The sequence below is a fragment of the Peromyscus maniculatus genome, chromosome 2, assembly GCF_049852395.1.
Source record: "Peromyscus maniculatus bairdii isolate BWxNUB_F1_BW_parent chromosome 2, HU_Pman_BW_mat_3.1, whole genome shotgun sequence".
In the NCBI taxonomy this organism is placed as follows: Eukaryota; Metazoa; Chordata; class Mammalia; order Rodentia; family Cricetidae; genus Peromyscus; species Peromyscus maniculatus.
In genome coordinates this window covers 39051594-39077054 of record NC_134853.1, presented here as the reverse complement: position 1 = coordinate 39077054, position 25461 = coordinate 39051594, and the positions used below count along the sequence as shown (strand labels likewise).

Below are 25461 nucleotides of genomic sequence, written 5' to 3'. Positions count from 1 at the left end.
ATCTATTCTCATTCTCTCTTCCCTCCCCCCTATAAGAGAGGTCTTATGTGGTCCTGGCCTTGCATTCATTTTGTATCTGAAGATTTGCCTTTGACTGTTAATTAAATGCTGGAAGGACAACTTTCACTACTATGCCCAGTTTGTGTGTGAATGAATAGTCTACTAAATGGGCCTCCTCCCTCAACCCTGAATCTTACGTAAATGCTTTTTTTTTAAATTGAATTGCACTACAAATCTCTGTCCTGAAATTCACCATTCTCCTATCTCTGTCTCCTGAATGCTGGAATGATAGTGGGTTTACTATACCTAATAGTTCAAATTTACTATGGAAACACTCTTTCTGGAAAGATGGGTACAGCAATCAAAACCCATTTAATTAATCAAGATTGTATAATTTGTGAGAACTAAAAGTATAGCATATATCATATATGCCATTAGATTGTAGCAGAGAAAGATTAAGCACAGTGTGAGTTGCAGCAATCAGGAGATGAGATCTCTTATAGCTTTCTCAAATGAAGAGATAAATGACCCGAACAGCTAGCTAGGACTGTACATGCTCACAGTTCACCTTACAGCACCATCTGGCCACCATCTGGTGATTTCAAGGCTAGTGTGACGGATTGGTCCTGTAGCTCTGGCTCTTGACATCTCAGATCCCCACACAAGTATCCTGTACCCCCACCACCTCACATACCTAAGGTCTAACACATGAAGCCAGCCCATCATATGTTTTGACACTGTGGCTGTCTCTCTCTGTGGCACCATTCCTGACCTTGGCAGTGCCTATCAGGCAACTGCTTATTGTTCAGCCTCCAAATAAGTGCTGCCTCTTTGTTGGAATATTTTGGCTCATTTTTTTTTGTGCCCTTAAACCCTGCCATTCATAGTTGGTTATTTTCTTTACTGTACAGAGAAAAAGAGACTAGATATTTCTGTTGTATTTCCTAAAACATTTACCATATTTTGTCATACACATTGTTTTTATATTTCTCTGATAGTGGGAGCTCCAGGTCAGAATCCATATTCTTGCTGCTCTTATTTATAGCCCCAGAATTTATCAAATTGTCTGGCACACAGATGAGACTTTCTTTAGGGCTTTATTGAGTAGACAGGTGGATAGGAAGAATGGATGTACATTTGGAAACAGAGTAGCAATAATTGGTTTTGGGGTACAATGATAACATTGCTGCACTGTTGGGTCTGGGGTCATGTAATAATGGGGGACAGACCACCAAAGTCTATTAAATCAGAAGCAGATTTTATTGCAAACAAACAAACAACCAACCAAATAAATAAATAAATAAATACATAAATACATAAATAAAAGGCCAATGAAAGAATGGAAATATCACCTCAGGGCACAAAAGCTTATCAACTAGCTGAGACTACAGCCAGTATTCAGGATTCTGAGGTTTTGGCAGTTGGACAGGGGTTATGAGCTCCTATTTATAGCAAGCATTAGACATGGACAAAGGAATTTTTGCAATTTTGAAGTTAAAATTTTAGAGACAAATTGTTTTTAGGTTTTTACAATTTTCCATTAACAAGGTTTTAGCTAAACAATATTTGTATATCCCTCCAGCCCTTCATGACTCAGCTAATTGATGTTTGCCCAAACCCGCAACTTCTCCTGACATAGCTGGGCTCCCACAGTGGGGGGAATAGGAAACAATGCAAAGCAGGTTTGTTGGAATTCCTGGCCACTGGCCACTCCCCCAGCTACATGACCAGACATGTGCTGTCTAGTAGCCAAGCAGGAGGCTTAGTCATCCTGGGATCTTATGTCCTACTTAATCTGCTGCATGGTCACGTAATTTGTCCATAGGGTGATCACATAATCTATGCACATGCGTGGCATAGCTATGTAAGCCCATATGTGCATGTTGGGGGGAATCCATACAAAGCAGGTCACAGACTCCTTGCCCCTCTTCCTCTTCTTCCCCTCTCTCTCTCCCTACACAATCTCCATAGGCCTAAGCACATTCCCCTCTGTTCCTTCTCCTAATAAATTCTTATAGTGGGTTTTGTCATGCCTCGTGGCTTTTCTCTCAGGGTAAACAGTGCCGCTTATTGAATAATTGTGCCTCCACAAAAAAATAACAAGGTTGTCACATAGAACTGATTAAAAGTTAACTATTTTTTGGTAATGAGTGCTAGGGGGTTATCAAAGAATAGCTAATTACAAAGGGCAATCTTAAATAAAAGAAAACTAATATTTGGGTTGTTGACAGAGCTGCCCATCATAAAACACAGAAGGACCCAGTCAAAGGTTGATTCCTTTTTGCTGGCCAAGCTGATGGCTCTCAGTTCCATCCCTTAAGCTTATTCCTAAATTCCTGTCTTATTCCTATATTACTATCTTATTCCTATATTACTGGACCCTACATGTACTACTTAGTAATACATAAAATTTTTTTATAGCTTCTTCATTCCAGCTTGACAACAGTTCTATGAATGAGGCAGATCATTTAGTCAACAAAACTAAGCTGCAAGAGGGCACAAATCAGTAAAGGAAAGTTCATTTTTTAAGTCCAGGTTGGTATCCAGGTTGATCCATGTCTTCCTGGAGGCCCTGGTGTGTGGAGAAATTCAGTTCCTTGTCTAAAATCAAAAACATGTTTGGCTGAGCCAGTAATGGCCTGGGGCTAGGGCCTTGAGTGAGCTGCATCTTTGGATCCTGAAAAACCAATTCTTTCCTTCTAACTGATTATCAGTGCCCTGTCTGTGGCACATGAGATATCCAGTTCTCTTTGTTCGACATTGTTTCACTAGCTTCCTGCTGACTTTGTCCCTGGTATGATAGTTTTCTGCTGTCTCATTTCCCCACTGCAAACTTTATATAAGAAGCTATGATTCTTAATAAGCTTGCTTGGCATTAGACAGAGCTCATGAAAGACCTTCTGAGCCCAACTTTTCTATCTTCTTTATTTCTGATATCCTGGTCCTCTCCCTTAGGATCCTGACACTGAAGAATGACCTGCTGGGCCAGGTCAGTCCTGTTTTGATGGTTTTATTTTTATTGTGTTTGTGTGTGTTGTTTTTTTTTTTTTTCAACAGGAAACTTGTGATACAGACAGAAGTTTGGTTGATTTGGGGTAGCTGCTAACAATTATTATCTTATGCACATTCTCCAAAGTGGTTATATTTTCAATGTATTTTAAGGTAATATAATTCAGACATCAAGGAAAAGATTCTATATCAAGGCATATGATAGCAAGGCAGAATTCCCCAAAGGAAAGGTTAAAATGTGAAGTCTAATTTTTCTGTGAAAAGTTTCCCTCAGGCAGCGAGCGGGTCACATTTTCTTAGGGTTCTAGTTTAGTCCAGTGCAGCTTGCTACAGCTCCTGCCACTTTCACTGGAAGCTGGTGATTGAGGCTGATGAGTCCAGCACAGGTGCATTTTATTCTACAAGCTATAGCTACAATATAGCCACAATGATGAGTAAAAAAAAAAAAAAAAAAAAAAAAAAAAAAAGAAATAAAAAAGGAAGGACTTAAATGCTCCTAGGTATGGTGAAGGGGAAAGGTTATTGGAGAAAAAAGGTGTGGCCTGGGCCAAGAGACTGGCATAGCCAAAATGGTTGAGTTATATAGGGGCCAGAGGAGCTGGGGGAGGGAAGCCCAGCCCTGGGCTGGAGAGTTCATGGGTAGAGGGTAGGGCATGTCAGCCAGGAGGACCCTGTAATAGGGATGGTGGAAAAACCTGGTGGCTGAGAGACTGTTTTGATATGTTAATGGATACCTCAGTTAGCTTTTTGTCCTGGGTTTGAGACCTAACATCCCACCTTTTTTAAATAATAAATAAATAATGAGGGATGATGTAGTCTTTTCTATGACTGCTTCCTGCTGACATTGTTGTTATTAGAGATACAAAAGGCTGGAATGCTGGCCAAGGCCAGGCAGAGCAGGCTGTTCCTTTAACTGTCCAGGCTCTGTGGGACCATCTGGGACTAGAGAAGTGCAGGGAACTTTGGAACAGTTTGTGGGACTCTTGCAGATACTAGGTCTAGACTCATCCAGGATGCAGAGGCTCAGGCTGGTTAGAAAAACTTGGGCCTGGTGAATTTGGAGCAATTTTCAGTCTTTAGTTGATTGGAAATCTGCTGGATTCTCTAATATATATATATATATATATTAGAGAAGGTAAAATTGAGAAGTTTAGGGGAAAATTTTAATCTTAGGTATACCTTTAAAACTTTCAGGCCCTAGGTCCTGGTAGTTGGGGGAGGTGAGTCCCAAGACCAGGGGGGCTACCCTCAAGAATAGACAGGTAGAGAAATTCAGGAGTGATCGCCTGGAGCCCATCTGGCCTGTAGGGGGTAGATTGATTCCCTGAAGCTTATGAGAATTTTTTGAGTTCATAAACAGAGATACAAGATTTAGATATGTTATTATTTTTACTGTTTGTAATCTATACTGGAATCCACATTGTAGACAAGGCAGTAGACTTCATTCCTTTGAGTCATACTAAAAGCTTAGGAAACCAAGTATGATTTTAGGTTAAAAGCATCTGTGAATTTATCACTTTTCAGGGTCTGGTAGCAAGGTAAACTGACCTTCCCAGCTAGAGACCTAGTAACTTTAGGAAAGTAAGGGCTGAGGCCCGGTTTTTACATATGAAGAAAAAATAACTGTATCCTTGGGGGAAAAGGTGGTATGCTTGGTGTTGCTAAATTAACAAAGCTACACTTAGCCTAGTCATTAACACCATCACAGATCTGAGAAGGATAAATTATAGCTGGAAATATAATGCAAATGTCCTATGTATCAGTTAAATTACAGAGATGTGCCCACAACCAAGATAGGTGTCCTAGGCTCCCATGGTCTCAATAGCTTCACTGGGGGCAGTGGTGGGTATCCAGCTATCATGCAGGACAGCATTTAATCGTCAGCTGTCACACAGAGCAGCATGGCCTTCGGCTGTTAGAGGTTTTCATGTGGAGAAGGAACTTGGGGAAACTGACCTTACTTTGACCAAAGTGTAGCAGTCAACCCAGAAGCATCCACAGTTTATGTAGGGCCCTCACAGCAGATGTGGCATGGGCCAGTTCCTTAACCAGTGGTTAGCAGCTTTACCACAACACAGGAGGAGTAGCTGGTGCCCTATCTATCTTATTTGGAGACTTGAGGGGTTCCTGCTAGGAGTGAGCAGTTCTGTCTATTATGGGAAACTCTTTTATTAAACATTTTAAAAGTCATGTCCAGCAGATCTCTAAGAGTTTGAATTTATTAAGAATATTTGAGTGAATTACTTGTTTTCCACTTAACCTTGAAAACACATACAAGAGACTAAATAAAGCTTGCCATTTAATGAATTACATAACACTTTACAAGTTAATAGCTTTTATAAGATTAGGGTTTGATAGCTTTATTGTTAGCATTTAGATATTACCTGACTGGTCCCTTGGGGACCTAGCTAGTAAGCAGGCAGTACCTTGGCCTACTCAGGGTCCTAGTCATCCTACATAGACCATTTGTACATTTGCTGAGCCCACTTTAAGATGTGGGCTCTGCCTACCTTTCTTTCTCTCCCTATCTCTTCCCATGAGACTGCATCTGTTTCTCCTCTCTTCCCCCTTTCCCATTTCCTCCTCTCCTCTCTTCTTCTACCTCTTCTCTCCTTCGCTTCCCTTTCTCCCTTCCCCCCACCAAAACTCTCCATGTGAGTGCTGTCTACATGCTCTCTCTCTCTCTCTCTCTCTCTCTCTCTCTCTCTCTCTCTCTCTCTCTCTCTCTCTCTCTCTCTCTCCTTCTGCTTGGCATAATCTCTTAGTCTTACCTGCTGTGGGCACCTTGGCTACAACTCGCCAAGGCCTCTCTCCTGCCATTTTACAAAATTTATTTTTGTTAAGTTTGAGCCTTAAAAATTTGAGTTGAAGCTTTAGTTGAAGATCCTTTAGCATCAAAACAAACCTTGAAACCATAAACACAGTCCAAAGAATGACTGGGAACTTTACTGATACTTTTATAGTGTACCATTGTAGAATATCATAGTTTCTTGTGTGACTCAGTTTATTCAAATAACTAAAGCTTAATAAAGTTAGCAAAGACAAAGAAGCTAGATGAATATCTTTAAATCAGTTATTGTTAAACTGAGTTCATCTTAGGAATTTATAAATCTTATTTATTAAACATACCTATGTTGTTCCTTATTTAAATTTTTTTAGAAGCTTTGTGTTGAGCACAGTTGGCAAAGACATAACTAGTTACACATGCATCTTTAGTCAGCTTTTGTTTATTTAAGTAGATGTCTATAACCTTGGGAATTTATAAACTTTGATTATATTTAATCATAAAAACCATCCTAATCCAAGATATTTTGGAGATGTGTTGTTGTCTCCTTAGTCTAAAAAGGAGACATAATGATAAACAGAGAGGTCATTAAGACTAAGAAGTTTATAACTGCAGCTTTATTCCATGTGGTCCTTTTCAGATGTTGAAGTCACATGACATATATTCTTTATCCTTAGTAAAGTTGGCTGCCAGTCATGTGGCTATTATTTAAAATACAGTATATTCTAAATATGAGTTGGATCAAATATATAGTAAGGTGTAGCAAATTATGAATACCTTTGTACAGACTTTTTAATTATAAGTCTTTAGTTATAAGTTTAAAGCCTGATTTTGTTACAGATTTTTATAGATTTTTAAAAACCATACCCAATAAATTTACAAATCCTGAGACAGAGTTTGTAGCATAGTCTTAAGAGATTTTTTTTTTTTAAAGAACAGAGTGCAGAGAAATTGTAGGGATAGAAGATTTTTAAGAGTGGGAGGTACAGGAAGTGTAGAGCCAAGAAAATTTAGATAGAAGAGATTTTGGGATCATTTATTTGTGCAGTGGCAGAAGTTCTTACAATCTGCAAGAATTTGGAACTCAAATGTGCCATCTTTGGCCATTGATCTGTACTGAAGCCAAGCTGTTTTCAGTAAGATTTTATTAAATCTCTTAGTTCAAGGGAGGAATTGAGTTCAAGAAGAAATGGAGTAAGGTTCCCAGAATTAACTCCACCACAGGGGAATTTCCAATGTCATAAAGGTGATCAGGGCATAGAGAAGCTGCATGATTTCTAGAAGGGAGCTGAAGGAGAGGAGGGGCAAGGTCTTAGAGGCCCAGAAGGGCTTGAGGAAGCCGTGAAACTTAGCAGGCACCTCCCAGGGGAGGGAAAGAACACCTGCAATGTACAGGCTCAACCTTAGGAAGGAGCTGCAGGCAGGACAGCAGTCCCTGGGGGTGGGGGGGTGGGGGGGGTGGGGGGGAGAAAGTTAGCTGAGACCCTATGTGCCTTTAGTAGAGATACCCAGATGGGTGTAGTAGGCCAGAGCCAGAGATGTAAGACGAGTGCCCAGGTGTGTGCCTTGGGAGGGTATAAAAGGCTCAAGGAGCCAGAGAGATACTCATGGCGTAAACAAAAGGAGTAGTGGTTAGAGTATGTGAAAGGGAGAAGTAGCTGAGTAGACAGACTCTATAATCTGGGATCAGATTTGATGGATGGATGGAAACAGCAGGACAAACAATCCCTACATACCTTCAATGAGTCAAACCAGCAGCTTGGTTCTGTGAGGGAAGTCGTTTGTGCCACTCCTGGGGTCTCAGCACTAGATAAATGAAGAAGAGAAATAAAAAAGGGAGGAAATGACTTCTTTGTATGGTGGAAGAGTATGTTTATTGTAAATAAAAGGGAGAGCACAGGCAGAGACAGAGACATCTAGGAGAGTCCAGAGTGAACATGACCCTGAGCTGGGTCATATGAGGAAAGGGGAGAGAGGAAAGGAGCCACCACCAAGAGGGGGTGGTCTGGGCCAAGAGATTGGCATAGCCAAAATGACTGAATTAAATAGGGACCAGAGGAGCTGGGAGAGGAAAACTTAGCCCAATACCTGGGCTGGAAAGTTCAGTGTAGAGTTGGGGTATGCCAGCCAGGAGGGTCCTGTAACAGGTAGAAACTTAGTGATGGTAGAAGAATGCTGTGGGATGGACTGTATGTCAAATAAAACACTGATTGGCCAGTGGCCAGGCAGGAAGTAGGTGGGACAAGGAGAGAGGAGAATTCTGGGAAGCAGAAGGCTGAGGCAGAGAGACACTGCAGCCGCCGCCATGACCAGCAGCATGTGAAGACACTGGTAAGCCACCAGCCACGTGGCAAGGTATAGATTTATGGAAATGGATCAATTTAAGCTATAAGAACAGTTAGCAAGAAGCCTGCCACGGCCATACAGTTTGTAAGCAATATAAGTCTCTGTGTTTACTTGGTTGGGTCTGAGCGGCTGTGGGACTGGCAAGTGACAAAGATTTGTCCTGACTGTGGGCAAAGCAGGAAAACTCTAGCTACAGAAGAACCTGGTGGCCAGAGTCTGTTTTGATGGATTAATAGGCACTTCAACCATTTGTCCTGGGTTTGAAACCTAAAAATGAGGATGTAATATGTTGGATTTGGCTTGGCTATTTTTTTTAAAAAGCAATTTTTATTATTATCTTTGAATGTACAGAAATGAAGCAAATTCAACTCATTATGAAAACCAAGAAGATAAATTTTCTTTTCCTTTTCTTTCTTCTGTTTTAAATTTTCTTCAGATGGATTCCCTTCATGTCTCAAGGTTCAATGCATTCAGAAATTGAACTTTATTGTCAAGGTGAGGATTAAGAAAACTGGCAGTAGAAGAAGGCACAAGAGGCTTTTGTTACAACTGGACATCATGGAAGATGACCTCCCAATTGTCCCAGAATGTCCCCGTTGCTAGTGTGACATGGACAGATATTCCAATGTTCCGTACAGAGGAAATACAAACATGTGGAAGTGTGTCTTGGTGATGTTTTATGCACCCCCATACAGTGCTAGGAATCAGCTGAAGGATTTCTCACTGTTCGAACTCACCCTATTTGTTGTTGTTTCTCTCACTTATAATGTAATCAAACAGATTTAATATTAACTTTACTTCACTTTTACTTTTGCAGAAATGCAAATAAATCATCCACCTAAAATACAAGAGGAAGCAAATGGTAAATGTTGCATTTTTTATCTCCTAATCATCTAGCATAATCCTTTGATATTTCCTGCCTTGAACATTTTTATAATATATTGAGTCTAAACATTTGATTAAAAATACTTTGAGTTCAAGAAAAAAACCCATAAAATTTGATGTATTTTAAAAAGCTGACATGAACAACTTTAACCCCTCCTATCATTAACAAATATACACAAGAAACAAACACTTCCAAAATGGCTTTTTATGTTTTTTCTTTTCTATCTAAAATATTTTAGTATGCATTATCTATAAAAAATGCTTGATTTCATCATGACATTCTTGATTATTTTTATCTCTTACATTCTTTTGTCTGTAGTTACTTCTGCTTTGCCCTCCCCCAAGTGCCCCCTTCTACATTCATGTCTTTCTCCCCAATTCTTTCTTTTTCTGATGTAGATTCTGTATATGAAAAAAACAAGCAGAATTTATCTTTCTGAATCAGACCCTTTCACTTAATATGATCGCCTCTCCTTCCAACAATTTTCCTGTAAATTATATAATTTTATTCTTCCTTACAGCTTAATAAATCCCCATTGTGTACACATACCACATTTTCTTAATTCTAGGCTAATTTTATGACTCAGCTCTCATGAATAGTGCTACATGGAAATAGGGTGCTCAAGTATCTCAGTTTTATGCTGACTGTTTCATTTGGGTACATACTTAATACTGGAATAGCAAAATCTTATGCTGCTTCTATTTTTAGTTTTTGAGGAATCTCCATAAGTGATTAGCTAATTCATATTTACACTAAGAATATATAGGGTTCCATTTATACACACCCTTGCCAAATTGTTTTTTGGTTGTGTTGTTGTTGTTGATAGCCATTCTGAGTGGAGTGGAATAGGATGATGGTACAATCGGATTTGCCTTTACTTTATAGCTAAGTATGTTGAAACTTTTTTCATGTATTAATTAGTCACTTGTACTCCATAATTTGAAAACTTTCTGCTGAGTTCATTTGCTCATTCATTGAAAGAGGTAAGTGTTCTTTCAGCACTTAAATTTTAAACTTCTATATAGACTCTGGATATTAATGCTCTGACACATGAATGCTGCAATGATTTTCTCACACTATGTAAGTTTCAAATTAGTAATTCTTCTTTTGCTGTACAGAAGTTTTATAATTTCATGCAATCTCATTTGTCAATTCTTGATATTATTTTCTAGGATTTGTACTCTTGATTTTCAGAAAGTCTTTTTCTAGGCCTATATCTTCAAATGTTTTTCTTTAGTAGCCTCACAGTTTTAAGTCTTGCATTAATGACTTTGATCCATTTTGAACTGACTTTTTATAGGGTCAGAGAAAGGGACATAAGTTCATTTTTCAAAATGTGGATATCGATTTATCCACCACCTTTTATTGATGAGACTACCTGTTTTAATTCTCTTTGAGGTCAGGGATGATTTTCAAACTAGAAATCTTATTTTATGGTCTGACATTTCAGTCATTTCGGTATCACTGGATTTGGTTATTGATGAACTGTGTTGTGGCGGTATTCTAATTGTACTGAAATTGGAGACATATGCCTTTAAGACCTGAGGGGCTGTACACACAGACAGTGACGAGGCAGTCACGTGTTTGGGTTTATAACCAATGAGAAGGCAGAACAAAATACTATAAAAAGACAGACAGACAGGATATAGCTCTCTTTCGGGAAGCTGGGACACCGCAGGAGGAAGGGTGAGATTTTAGCTCTGAGCTCTGACCTCTCGGCTTTCTCTTTTACATTGGTTCTGTGTTTCTTATTTAATAAGACTGTTGGTTACATCTACACTGTGCATTTTTGGCAAGGTCATGTTGCCTTGTTTGCTCCTATCTCTTGTTCACCTTTTTAACATGCAGTCTGTGCATCTGTTAGGATGAGAATCTCTTTTGGCTATATTTGACAACTGTCTCTGCAGCTTTTCCTTGTGTGCTTAATCCTTAGTATCCATTCCAGTATCAATATCCAGTATAAACTAGTTCATAAAATAACAGCATCAAAACTACCTATATATAACCTGGGGGCTGGCTAGCTCACAGGTTAAATGTCATCTTTTGGCTGTTCTCTCTCTCTCTCTCTCTCTCTCTCTCTCTCTCTCTCTCTCTCTCTCTCTCTCCATAGTGGCACTCATTTCTTGACCCACTTGTTCCACAGCCTCAGTCCACAGCTTTTACATATAGGAAACATTGAATACTACATGGATACAGGGCTCAAGGCTCTTGTTCTCATCCAACAATAAATCCTTTGTAATAGGGGCACAGTTCTGGGTGCTGAGGTATTATTGACAGTGGGCTCAGAGGCGTCAGCCTCTACTGTAAGCATGAGGAGATGGAGCTTACTATTTACAACACAGCATAAAGCCACCAATGACCATGTCCCTTACTGGAGCTCATTATCACTGAAAACTTCTGGGAATGTCTCAGCCCACCCTAACCATTTTCATGACTACTTCTGTCAGCCATTTCCACATAGGCATTATGGCAAGGTGTCCTGTGCTTACTGCCTTGCAATTGTCCTTTGTTCTCAAGTTTCTAGAGTTAACCAATCTCAAGCAATAGACCATTCTTTAAGATGGAACTTGGATGCAGAACTCCAGTGTATCAGTAGTGACGCAGTCAACTTAAAACTATGACCTGCTATGCAGGGGGAGTAACTATCACACCAAATTTCCCTACTGGATAAGGCTGTGATACTTGTGGGATACTTGCAGGGTTATCTTGCTGTTAGCAGTGGCAGTCTGATGTCAGGTATTGCTGCCTAGGGTACCAGCCCTGACAGCCCAGGTCTCAAAAGGAATCCATGGCATCAGCACATACTAGACTTTTCTATCTGAGGGGGTTAAAGAAAAAGACACACACACACACACACACACACACACACACACACACACACACACACACACATTCTCTTGATGGTTTCCTTCAGACCTTTTCTTTATTCTTCTTTTGCATTCCCTATTCTTTATATTCCTGGTGATTTCCTTCTCTCATTCTTGATGTTTTCTTTCTAACTCTCTCATTCCTAATATGTTTCTTCTATATAATTTTAACTCTCTCATTCTTGATGTTTTCCTTCTAACTTTCATATTTGGTGTTTTCCTTCTAGACCATTTTAACTCTCTCTAACTCTATCTCTATTCTTTCCCTTATAGCTTATATACCCCAGCAAAATCTTTCAGGCAATATAAAAATTACAATGTAATTACATTCCACTTTTCAAGTGAATGATTGCAATGAATACAAAACAATCATTAAAAAACAGCATGTTTTCCATATCCCTTACATGATTAAACATTTTACATATTACAGGTAAAAAAACAAATTATCCCAAGGAACCATGTTTGTTCATACCCAAGCAACTTGTTATAGATTAACTGTGTTGGCAAGGAAACTATTCACTGGCAGGATGCATTTTGCAGTTACAAAGAAAGGGCCAATTACTTTATTACTTGAAAGGTAATCTTATAAGGAATCTTAAAGGAATCACAAATCTAAACTTTTATGTATGAAAAAGAATCAGTCATCTCTACTTTAAATCCTTGGGGTGCATGCCCACTCATCAATAGTTTCTTATATTAGGAGATTGAGGGAAAAAATGGGCACAAACCTTTGGTCGTCAACCAATCCTAGCAAGAAAAGTGCATCAGCTTTTTTTTTATTTTATTTTCTGACTTGTTCTTGTTTCCTGACTTTAATGAGTTAAGCTACATGCCTTTATAAAACTTTATATTATCTCTTGGATTTTTTTAACCTCAAAGCTATTTCTCAAAAACATCTTAGTCTAATTTTAAGTTATTTTCAAAGTTTTGTTTCAGCTATCATGTACTCCAAAACCCATGAACACATTTCCCAGCATTAAGATTTAAAAAATTTAAGCTAACTTGGCTAACTGGGACTCAATTTTTTTCTTAATCATTAACCTAAGCCACAGTCTATATAGCTTCTCAATAGAAACTCACGTGTTGTAGTAGTGTGATACTTCCTTGTTTATATTTTTAATCATCAAAACTCTATTTAAATTAACATTATTAATATCATTTAGACAGTACAGCTTAGGAAGAAATCATCTTCATAATAACCCACAGGTAAAAATGCTCAGTAGAACGGGATATTTCAATGAGATAAACACACTACATTACAGGCAGTGGGGATCTCCCCACACCCATTCACACCATGCCCAACACCAGAGGAAGATGGCAGTGGCAAACATGTAAAGGCACAGCAGAAGCAAAAGGCATTCCATGGTCTGTGGTTACCAGGCCTTGCCTAATCAAAATTCACCCATCAGAGATTTTCCTTCCGGTGGGCTGACACCTTGAACTTCAATTGCCACCCGCTGCTCCTCTGACATGGCCACCAGCAAGGAGAGATGCTGGCTTACTTTATTCTCTTACATTTAATCTGGACCTGGGGATTATTTTCTACTTCCTTATATTAATTTTCTATATCTTTGTCCTAGCAATTTAATGTTTTCCTATGCTTTCTACCATTTGTTCTGCTGGAAACCTCTAGATTTCTTTACTCTGACTGTTCTCATTTATAGATCATGCTTAGGAAGCTTCTAACCTATCATCTTACCCACTTTGTGAAGTAATAAATTTCTATAAATTTTTGTTAATTGTGCTTTTATATTGGCTTAAATGTTTTCTGTGCAAGTCCTTTTTTACTAGGTTTTTCTGTCAGATTCTTTTCAGATTAACCTGAAATTATGTTAAAAAATATGCTTATATTTTAAAGTGCATCTTGATAAGATGGATAAATTCCAACTATTAGTATGCATAACAGGTTAATAAATTTCTATATCTTAAAGACTATGTGTGTGTTATTCAATAATTTGGAACTAAGTAGGATTCATGCTGATATTATGACATTCCTTAAGATTACATTCATAAGGTTTCCCACTGAAAGACAAAGATTTCATTAAGACTAACATTTAAATTTACTTATATTAGAAATTGCATTTCAGATTATATTTTATTTTTTATGATTTTATAAGAAAAATATTTTACATGCATATACTGTAGGCTAAATTTCATCAATGTTCTGGGAACTTTTAGTAATCTTAAGGGGACTTAAAACATCTGCAACAAATTATAATCTCTAAATAATAAGGCTTGAAATGGCATTCTAAATAGAAAGTATGTGCTTTATTTCTAAAAATTAGAGAGCATATATGAATAATAAAAAGCAATAATTTTAAACAGAAGATTATACTTATGGCTAAAATGTTGAAAGCATTTTGTCAATGATTATTATGATTTGAATGTGAAATGTATCCTATAGGTTCATTTATTTGAAGACCTGGACCCCAGGGTGCTTTTTTGGAGGCTGTGAAACCTATAGATGATATGGTCCCAGGTGAAGGAAGTGGCTCACTAGCAAACAGTCACTGAGTGTTAAAGCCCAGCCCTGTTTCTGGCCCATGCTCACTGCCTCCTGATCCACTGATAAAAGGAATCCCAACTATATTCTCCTGCTACTGTGAACTCTCCCACACCTTCTTCACCATGATGAACTGCTTTAGGTTACTTTATCAGATGATTTTGTTTCAAAGACAGACAATAATTGTCATCGTTTGCTTCAGCTTGTCAACTTGACATAAACTGAAAGTCACCTGGGAAGAGGGAAACTTGGTTAAAGAACTGCCTGTAGCTGAAAGTTTTGCCGTGTTCTGCCTGGCCTGTGGTCAGGATAAATCTCTCTCACCTGTCAGTCCTACAGATGCTCAGACCCAAGTAAACACACAGAAGCTTATATTATTATTTTTAAAGTATGGCCATGGCAGGCTTCTTGTTATCTAGTTCTTATATCTTAAATTAACCCATTTCTATAAATCTGTACTTTGCCACATGGCTCGTGGCTTATTGGTACCTTTACATCTTGCTTCTTCTGGTGGCAGGTCACTGGTATGTATCTCAGCCTTCTTCCTCTTTCTCTCTCCTTGAATTTCACACCTGCCTCTAAGCTACCTTGCCATAGGCCAAAACTTTATTTATCAACCAATCAAAGCAACACATATTCTCAGCATACAGAAAGACATTCCCCCATCAACTGCCTCTATCAGATTGGCCTATGGACTTGTTTGTGGGGGAAATTTCTTGATTGCTAGTTGATGTAGAAGGGTGCAGCCTATGTGATACAGTCCTAAGAGAGTGGATCTGTGCCATATAAAAAAAGGTAGATGAATTAGAGTCTGATAGCAAACCAGTAAGTGATATTCCACCATGATATCTGCTCCAAGTTCTTGTCTTGAGTTCCCGTCTCACTTCCTTCAGAGATGAATTATGATCTGGAGCTTGAAAGTTAAAATAAACACTTTTTGCTCCAAGTTGCATTTAGCCATGGTGTTTATCACAGAAATAGTAAAGCAAACTTGGACTATAGCTGGTATAGAAAAGGTACCAAGGAATAGGGTAATTGGAGTGATAAACCTGACCATTTGTTCATAAGTTTCAGAATGGGTTTGAGGGAAGAATATAGAAAACTTCCTAGCTGTGGAGTAAAGGAACCCTATAATGCTGTAATCAGAGCTTAATAGGTCATTCTGGTGGCAGTATAAAAGGACAGGATGGAAACAGGGACAGTAAAGGCCAACGTCATGAGGTTTCAGGTAGGGAACAGGGATTCTTTTAGAAATTAGAGTATATGCTATTCATAGCAGATTATGGCAAAGCATCTGACTACATTCTGTCCATGTCCTGAACATTTGAACTAGGATGAATTTATGGACTAATTTGCTTTGTTGAGGAAATGTTGTGGCATATTATTTTAACTGGGAAAAGGTGTTACATTTGTTTATGCTGTAGAATATTACTTTAACTGTGAAATGGTATGTTACATTTATTTGTGCTGCATTTGTTTAGTGATGGAACAATGTATTACATTTGTTTATGCTGTATATGTTTAATTATGTAAACATGTGTTGCATTTGTTTCACCTTGCCTGCCTAAGGCACCTGATGGGTCTAATAAAGAGCTGAATAGCCGATAGCTAGGCAGAGAAAGGATAGGTGGGGCTGGCAGGCAAAGATAATACATAGGAGGAAATATCTAGGCTAGAGAAGAATGGAAGCAGAAGAAGAGGAGACAAAGAGCGGGACATGCCTGGGGTAAGAAGCCAGGCAGGCACCACCAGCCAGCAGACATGAGAAGCAGTGAAAGTAAAATTTACAAAAGGAAAGAACGTAAAAAGCCCCAAGGCAAAAGACAGCTAAAGAGAAACAGGCTAATCTAAGTTAAAAGAGTTAGCCAGCAACACACCTTAGTTAGGCCATGTGTTCAAAACAAATAATCGGTCTCTGTGTCATGATTTCAGTGCTGGTTGGTTGCCCAAAATTAAAAGCCTGATACAAGGGTATTTCAAGACATCCAAGTGCTCAAACCTTGGCATAGTTATTACTCACTCCATTTATCCAAGTTCATAGTGAAAACACACCAAAATATGGAACAGGACATTATAAAAATGTACCATTTGGTACGGAAAGATATTTGTTGGCTTCTGAAGTGCCACACAGGGCAGGTGTCGACAAGGTAGATAAAGAGAAAATGAAAGTAGCTGTGAAACAGAAATACTACACTTTTTACTGGGAGACAGGAAAGGTGACTTGATGGCTCTACCCGACCTGTTGATGCCTCCAAGGTATAAAATTGCACATTCATTTGAAGGAGAACGCCTGAAAAGATAGTACTTGGGAAGTCAGAATCTCTGCACTCATATATAAAAAGACCATTGTGTGGTTTGAATGAGAATGGTCCCCATAGGCTCATGTATTTGCATGTTTGGTCCCCTGTTGGTGAACTGTTTAGGAAATACTATGAAGTGTGGCCTCATTGGAAGAGGTGTGTCACTAGGGCTAGGCCTTGAAGTCTTAAAAGCCCATACCAGGTCCAAATGTATCTTTCTCTGTCTTTCTGCCTGTGGATCCGGATGTAAAGCTCTTAGCTACTGCTCCAGTGCCTGACTCTGTGCTACCATTGCTCCCTGACATGATGATAATGGACTAAGCCTCTGAGACTGCAAACAAGCTCCAATCAAATGCTTTCTTTTATAAGAGTTGCCTTGGTCATGGTGTCCCTGTACAACAATAGAACACTGAGTAGACTGCCACCTAAGGAAATATTCTCCCCAGTTCAGATGAAACCATGCGAACATTGAGAAGCCAAAACAGCTATGGGTCCAAGGGGTCCTTGTACATCCCATGCTGGTGGAAGGCTTGGTATCATCAATGCAGTCCTGGTTATGTAGCTATGAAGAATTCATGATCTAAAGGTCACAGAGCTTGCACCAGTCTTTTACAAAAAAACTACTGAAAGTAGTCTGTAGAAAAACTGAATTTCCTGCACAGAGCTCTTATGTATGTTGTCACGAAGCTGTGAATTTGATGTCCCAAGTTTCAGTGAAGGACTCAGGATATTGGAGATCCTGAGAACATGGATGAGCTGCCAAGGATGGCATTGAGTGAAGTTGACAGAATATAGTCCACATGCTCTGCTGAGCAAGGTTGTAGGGTCAGGCCTTGCCAAATGGTTTAGAGCCCAAGTGCTGCTGCCATGTGAGCTATGGACATTGGGTGAGGAGCTGTTTGGCTTTGTTGTTGTTAAGTTTGTTGTTGGCCTTACTGGATTTACATCTTGTTTGGTTCCAGTCCTTTCTCAAGGTTTCTCTCTTCATCTCTGTTTAGTCAGTGTCATTTTAAATTAGAAGTATGTACCTTGTTTTGTCTTTTAAATTTTAGAACATTTTTACAGGCTCATAGTTAAGAAAGTGGCTGAGCCTCAGAACAAACTGGCTTTTTGAATAAAATTAGCACTGTTAAGACTATGGAAACTTTTGAAGTTGCAGCAAATGCCTCATGGGGACCAGGGTAGGGTTATTACAGATTGGATGTGAAATGTTCCCTGCAGTCTTCCATATAAGGACATTTTGTTCCACCTACTTGTGCTCTTTTAGGTCATAGAATATTTAGGATGTGGAGGCATACCTAGAAGGGTAGATCACTGGTGGGATGGGTTGTGCTTTTGGCCCCAGCTTTCTGCTTCCTGTCTCAGAGAGATGTGAGGGATCCCAGCTACACTCTCCCAACTGTCATGAGTTCCTTCATGCCTTTCTCACTGTCATGGACTATTAAAGCCCAAATAAACCCTTACTGTCTAAGTTCCTTCTGCCATGTGCTTTGTCACAACAAGGAGACCCTCAACTAATACAGCAGTTTAAGCCACAGTATTGACTCTGTGCCACTGAGAGAATGAAGGTATTTGTCTAGGACTTGCTTAGAGATGTTTCATTAACTATACTTCTGATTAAAATGAACTATTTTTGTGTCTTTTTTGGTTATTAGATAATTAATAGCCTTGTTAAGATTACTTTTTTATCATACAAAAGTGGATTTGTCAGAGGCCTTAGTTTGTGTGGTACTATCATTGTTTATGTTTTTCTCTTATTTAATTAAAAATTGTAAAGAATAATCTCAATATTAATTTATTAAAATATTTAATATTTCTTGACATGATTTTAAGAAAAGCATTAGTAGTTTTATACTTTTGCAAAGGCACTAATTTATGGTATGAAAATCGTATGAGAGTAAGTGACATGTTAGTTGAGAGAATTTCTTTTTACTTTCTCTTTAAAATTTTTACTCTTTACATATGTTACATCCTGACAGAAGCTTCCCTCACCTCCACTCCTCAGCCCCCACCACCTCCTCTCTCCCACAGATCCACCCCATTCTGTTTCCCTTAAAAAAAAAAAAAGACAGGGCTCCCAGGGATATCAACTGAATATGGCATAACAAATTACAATAAAGATAGGCACAAACCTTCATATCAAGGCTAGACAAGGCAACACAGTAGGAGAAAAAGAGCCCAAAGTATAGGCAAACTTATCAGAGATACCCAACCCCTACTCTTAGAAATTCAACACCAAGCTACACAGCCATAATATATATGAAGAGGACCTAGCTCAGATCCACACTGAATCTGTGATTGTTAGTTCAGTCTCTGGGAGTCTCTACGAACCCTGCTTAGTTGATTCTGTAGGTTGCATTCTCATAGTGTCTTTGACCCCTGTGGTTCCTTGAATCTTCTTCCCCCTCTTCTATGGGGTTCTCCTGGATTTGCCTAATGTTTAGGTGTGGGTCTCTCCATCTGTTCCCATAAGTTGCTGGATGTTGCCTCTCTGATGACAATGGGATAGGCACTGATCCATGAATATACTTGAACATCATTAAGAATCATTTTATTGATTTTTTTTTGTCAGTCATATTTGGTTCTATTCCAGGTCTATGGGCAGGTAAGCCTATGGTTCTGGCCATCCACACAGTATCAGATGTGATGCAAATTGTCCTTCTGTACAATGTGAATATGTGTTGCTCTCATTGATTGATAAATAAAGCTGCTTTGGCCTATGGCAAGGCAGGATAGAGTCAGGTGGGAAATCCAAGCAGAGATACAGGAAAAGAAGGATGGAGTCTGGGAGATGCCATCCAGCCACCGAAGGAACAACATGCCAGCAGACTGGTAACAGCATGGCCATTTGGTAATACTTAGATTATTAGAAATGGGTTAATTTAAATGTAAGAGCTAAGTAATAATACCCTGAGCCATCAGCCAAACATTTATAAGTAATATAAACCTCTGAATAGTTCTTTGAAAATGGGTGCCAGACCAGGTGGGATATAAAAAAGCCTCTGTTTACGTTTGGTGCCCAACGTGAGGCTAATACATATATCCACATAACACCTGAGAAGGCTTTAAAAAGGTTCTAATGTGCAGAAACAGAGCCACACTGGGCTCCCTGGTCTTTCATGCCTGTGAAATTGGAGCTGGCTGCCTATGGATTGCCCAGAGTCCGGGGAATATACTCCATCTGGCATGGGGTATCTGAGGGAAAAAAATCTACCTACACTATGCTCTTAAGTCTGTTAACTTTATTCCACTAAGACAAAATTTTATCTATACAGCCACAGCTCCATCAGGCATTCAGGGCAGGAATAAATCTAGATACACTAAGCTCTTTGTCCATCTACTTTATTTCTCTGGGATGAAATCCTGTCTACATAGCTTCAGTTCTGTCCTGACAGTTCTTTTTTGTCCCCTCATTTACTGTCATCTCATAGTCCTACTTGTAAGGATTATGTCCTTAATTACATCACCAGCCTGAGATGGTGTCCCAGCCTAAAAGGCAGGTGTGCCCTCTCTGTGCTCTTTCAGCACGCTCTCCTTCCATATTCTCTCTCTCTCTCTCTCCTCTTCCTCTCTCTCTCTCTCTCTCTCTCTCTCTCTCTCTCTCTCTCTCTCTCTCTCTCTCTCTCTCTCTCTCTCCCTCTCCCAATAAAACTTTAGAAAGGTAGCCTTAGCTCGTGATTCTTCCGCCACCACATCTGTTGGCATGGCCGCTGCCGGCCACCAGCCACAAGGGCAGCCGCTTAACCAACACTGCTAACAACTAAGATCTTATGCTTCACGCCTCATCTTTGTCCTCTATTTTTTTTTTGCCCTCCATCTCTTCTTGTTCTCTACTCCAGTCTCTGATGAACTCTACAAGAGTTCTGCCTTACCATCTACAAAAACCTCTGTGTTCTTCCCTCCCTGGTCCTGTTATTCTATCTCCTTTACAGAAAAATGCCTGTTGCTTTTCCCCTGGCCACAGGGTTCTCTGCCTCCTCAGGAATGTTGCTCCACTCTACTTTCCACCTTGATATGTAACAGCCTCTTTTGTTCTCAGTCATTTGCTCTGGAGAGCCACTAGGCCTCAAGGCAAGAGGATGATCTGAGCTTCATTAGCACAAGAAACAAAGCTATAGACTGCCTGCCTGTCTCCTAGGCTGGGGGCGAGGGAGTTAATTATCTAGAAGTTCAGCAGGTCTGAGGAGCTGAACTGTTTGCCAAATGGTCTGGGAATATTTGGGCATGCAAAAATTTCATAGCAGAAGACAGCTGAAATATTAAAAGCTGGATAGCACCAAATATTCATAATGAATGGCTTGCCTTTGACAGACCCTTGGCCGGTCAAAGTATAGCTTTAATACACAGATGAATCTCTATAATTTATTCTTGTGGCCTGCCACAGCTGCCAACTGCATGATGCATGCCATGTGATGGGCTTCCAAAGCCTCTCACAGGGGCCATGTTACAGAGAGGCTTCTCCCAGCTGGTGCCTGTGGGCCTAAGCTATCAGCACTAGCCCTGGCCGTGCACTGTGGGATGGTTTAAGGTTTTTGCTCTGTTAGACAAAGGGTTAAAGATTCATAGAGAAAGGCCTCTAGAGAGGTCATGGTATATTCAAAAGATATGTGTAGGCTTGAGAGAAAAATATAGTACAGCCTTAAATTAAAATATGGATTTAAAATAATAAAATAAAATTCTTAGAAAGGGAAATAAAATGATATAAAAAATGGGCCACATGAGGATGGAAAATGCACAAATGTCTGGATTGTGTGTATTATTATGTTGTCATCAAAATTTTTGACTGCTGGGGTTGGAGATTTAGCTCAGTGGTAGAGTGCTTGCCTAGCAAGTGCAAGGCCCTGGGTTCCGTTCTCAGCTCTGGGAAAAAAATATTTTTTTTTACTGCTATGAAACATTTGATTATAAAAGCTGCTGGATTAAACCAACTTAAATATTTTAAAAATATCTTGGCATCAAAATTTAAATCAAAAGATATGCCATGTTGGGGGAGAAGTTATGTTTTTGTTTCTGCAGTAATTGAGAAGTTATGGATTCATTCAAAGTTAAAAATGATCACATTTGATCAAGGAAGATCTGAAATCCTGACTTCACACATGAAAAAATAAACCTAAAATAACTACAAGACAAGTAACATATATTTTACTTCCCAAAAATGAAACAAAAAAATATCTTCAGCTGGCTTATGTAAAATACACAGTTTATATTCATATTAATGCAGATATATATGTTACCTTTAAAAATTTATATATTTTCAGAATGAGGGAACAGACACTAATGAAAACAAATGGCCTTGGTGATCCAGCATCTCAAAATGCCTCTGTTGCAGTTTCCTTTGAGTTCTGCATCCAGAATAACTTCAAGGTGACTGGCTGAGATGATCTACCCTCACAGAATACTCCAATCAGGACTTGACCTTAATCCTAAATTTTCTCAGAATCCCCATAAGATTACCAGGACCCCCAATTAACTGGAAGTAGAAGACTATGTCCACATTCCCCCAAAATGGATTATGGATATTTGTCTTTGTTTAAGATATTTGGTTACAAATTGTTATTTGTCTTAATCTCTTTCTAAAAGAAGAAATATATGATATAGAAATGATAGGATAAAGGGTAATTATTGAATCTACTTTAATAACAAACAACTATTAATCTTACATATTTTACATTGATGTGGATTCTGGTTTACTGATACAAATTTGAAGTTAATTTGTTATAATGTATGAATATTTCTACCCTTGCTTAAGATATTATATTTATGCAGCTCATTTAAAAATGTAATATATAATTAAAAGATACAGATCATTAGTTAGTCATCAATAACACTCAAATTTTAACCATATTAGTTAGGTTTTTTAGGTATACAAAGATATATTTCAACTAGATGGACTTTGAATACTTCAAATACTTCAAAGACCTGCAGAATATGGCATTTAAAATGTTTTGTTAACCTAATATTTTTCTTTCTTTTTCTTTTTCTTTTCTTTTTGCTTTTCTTTTTTTTTTTTTTCTTTTTTTTTTTTTTTTGGTTTTTCCGAGACAGGGTTTCTCTGTGTAGCTTTTTGCCATTCCTGGATCTGGCTTAGTAGACCAGGCTGGCCTCGAACTCACAGAGATCTGCCTGGCTCTGCTTCCTGAGTGCTGGGATTAAAAGGCGTGCACCACCACTGCCCAGCTACCTAATATTTTTCATGACAATGAGACATTTCTGCTCTTGGCAGCACCAATTACTTCAAAGAGGATGATGGCATGCAAGAAACTCCTTATGGAATTTGCTTTCAATGTGGCAGGGCTAGCCATTTGGGCAAGAAACTGCTCTTGCCTGGACTGCTTGACAGTATGCTGTATAAACTGGACATGCAGGACCAACAGGAAAGTGATTGCTGAACTTTGCCAAAACAAGGTGGGATGGTCCTTTGGGGTTCCTGCTTCACAGAAGAAACTGCCAGACATTCTGCAGGACACAGAGGAAAGTGACTGACAAACTTTCCCCAAATATGTGAGACAGTCCTTCAAATTTCCTGCTTCACAGAAAAGTCTGTCAGATACTCTAGGCCTATAGGCTAAAGATGGATGCCCCAGTATTGCAAAGGAACTTTAGGTGACTGTCTAGGCAGTCAGATGTCTCTCTCATTTATAGAGTTTTAAAAGTTGCTTGTAATGCACTTCCTGTTTACTTAGGTAATATTATATCCTTCTGGGATCTTTGATGGAGTTGAAGACTAGATAGCTATAACTAAAGTTTTCCTTAGTTATGATAAAAGATAAATTATATATGAAACTTTAGAATCACAAAGATAGGATATGTGATAGAATATTTTATTTAATTTTTTCCATACACAAATAGACTTAATATTGTAGCTGTAATTATTGTTTGATAACTGTTTTGTTATACAAAATTTTATTATGCTAAGGCTAAAACCTTCATTTTTGATTAGACAAAAAATGGGAAATGATGTGGGATGACCTTCTGTATGCTGTGAATATGTATTGCTGTCATTGGTTGATAAATAAAGCTGCTTTGGCCTATGGCGAGGCAGGATAGAGTCAGGTGGGAAATCCAAGCAGAGATACAGGAGAAGAAGGGTGGAGTTTGGGAGATGACATCCAGCTACCCAAGGAACAACATGCCAGTAGACCAGTAATGCCACGGCCATGTGGCAATACTTAGATTACTAGAAATGGGTTAATTTAAATATAAGAGCTAAGTAATAATAGTCTGGGTCATTGGCTAAAGATTTATAAGTAATATGAGCCTCTGAATGATTTTTTGAAAATGGCTGCAGGGCTGGGCAGTACAGAAAAAAACCTTCATTTACACAGATGTGCACTTACTCTCATGGTATGGGCCTCAAGTTGAATCAGTCATTAGTTGGCCACTCTCACAAGTTCTACACCATCATTATCCCAGCACACTTTGTAGGCAGGACAATAGTAGGTAGAGGGGTTTGTTGTAGCAGGAATCTTAAATGTTCTTATTAATAAAATCAAACCCGAGGCGAGTTATTGGGGTCCATGCTGGTAGATCAGAGAGACAGAACAAGCCACAGCTATCTCACCTTGCCAATTCCTCAGCTGGTCCTGTTTCCTCAGACTGGAAGCTTCTGTGTCCTCATCCAGAATGAATCTCAGCTGAACTGTGTTGCTCCATAGCCTGAAAGCTTAACCAGCCAAATGCTTAACCAGCCAAATGCTTCTAGTTTCTGGTCCTCACACCTTATATATCTTTCTGCTTTCTACCACCACTCCCTGGGATTAAAGGCTGGCTTTCTGGGATTAAAGGCATATGTCACCATGCTTGGCTATTTCCAATGTGGCCTTGAACTCACAGAGATCCAGAGGGATTTCTGTCTCTGGAATGCTAGGATTAAAGGCGTGTGCTATCACTGCCTAACTAGTGGCTTGTCTGTTCTCTGACCCCAGGTAAGTTTATTAAGGTACACAATATTTTGGGGAACACAATACCACCACAGTTTGCGGCTGAGTTGCTGCCCTAGTCTCACTGCTGGAAGTCTTGAGTGGTTATAGAAGATGGATTGTTTGGTCTGTATCCCCCATTATTAGGATACTTGCTAGGTTCACTCTCATAGATTCCAGGGTTTTCTCACTGCACTAGGTTTCTACATTATATCCAAATAATCTCTAATTCCAGTTTCTCCCAGTTCCCTCTCTCTCCATCTTCCTCTCCCTAACCTGGATTCTCCTGTTCCAATCCCCACCTACCCTCAGTCCACCCACAAAATCTATTCTATTTCCCTTTTCCCAAGAAGATCTGTGTGTCTCCCCTCAAGCCCTCCTTGTTACTTAGCCTCTTTGAGCCTATGGATTGTAGCATGATTATCTTTTACTTTACAGCTAATATCCACTTATAAGTGAGTACATACCATGTTTGTCTTTTTGGGTCTGGATTACCTTGCTCAGGTTGCTTTTTTTTTTCTAGCTTCATCCATTTGCCTGAGTATTTCATGATGTCATTGTTTTTAACAGGTGAATAATACTCCATTGTATAAATGTATCACATTTTCTTTATCCATTCTTTGGCTTAGGGATATCTAGGTTGTTTCTAATATCTGAATATGAATAAAACTACTATGAACACATCTGAGTAAGTGCCCTTGTGGTTGGATGGGCATCCTTTGGATATATGTCCAAAAGTGGTCTAACTGGGTCTTAAGATAGATCAATTCCCAGTATTCCAAGGAACATCCATATTGAGTTCTACAGTGGCTGTGTAAGTTTGCACTCCCACCAGCAATGGAGGAG

At 39.1% G+C, this 25461-nt stretch overlaps 1 protein-coding gene across 3 annotated transcripts in view; it reads left to right on the top strand.

Moving 5' to 3' along the window:
• Rp1 (RP1 axonemal microtubule associated) overlaps positions 1-25461 on the top strand; it is a 378321-nt gene that overhangs the window by 284865 nt on the left and 67995 nt on the right. For all 3 annotated transcript variants that reach the window (XM_076563965.1, XM_076563966.1, XM_076563964.1), the window contains 2 exons: positions 8577-8635; positions 8958-9002. In XM_076563965.1, the coding sequence (XP_076420080.1) occupies positions 8577-8635; positions 8958-9002 (104 nt within the window). The remainder of the gene's footprint in view (positions 1-8576; positions 8636-8957; positions 9003-25461) is intronic.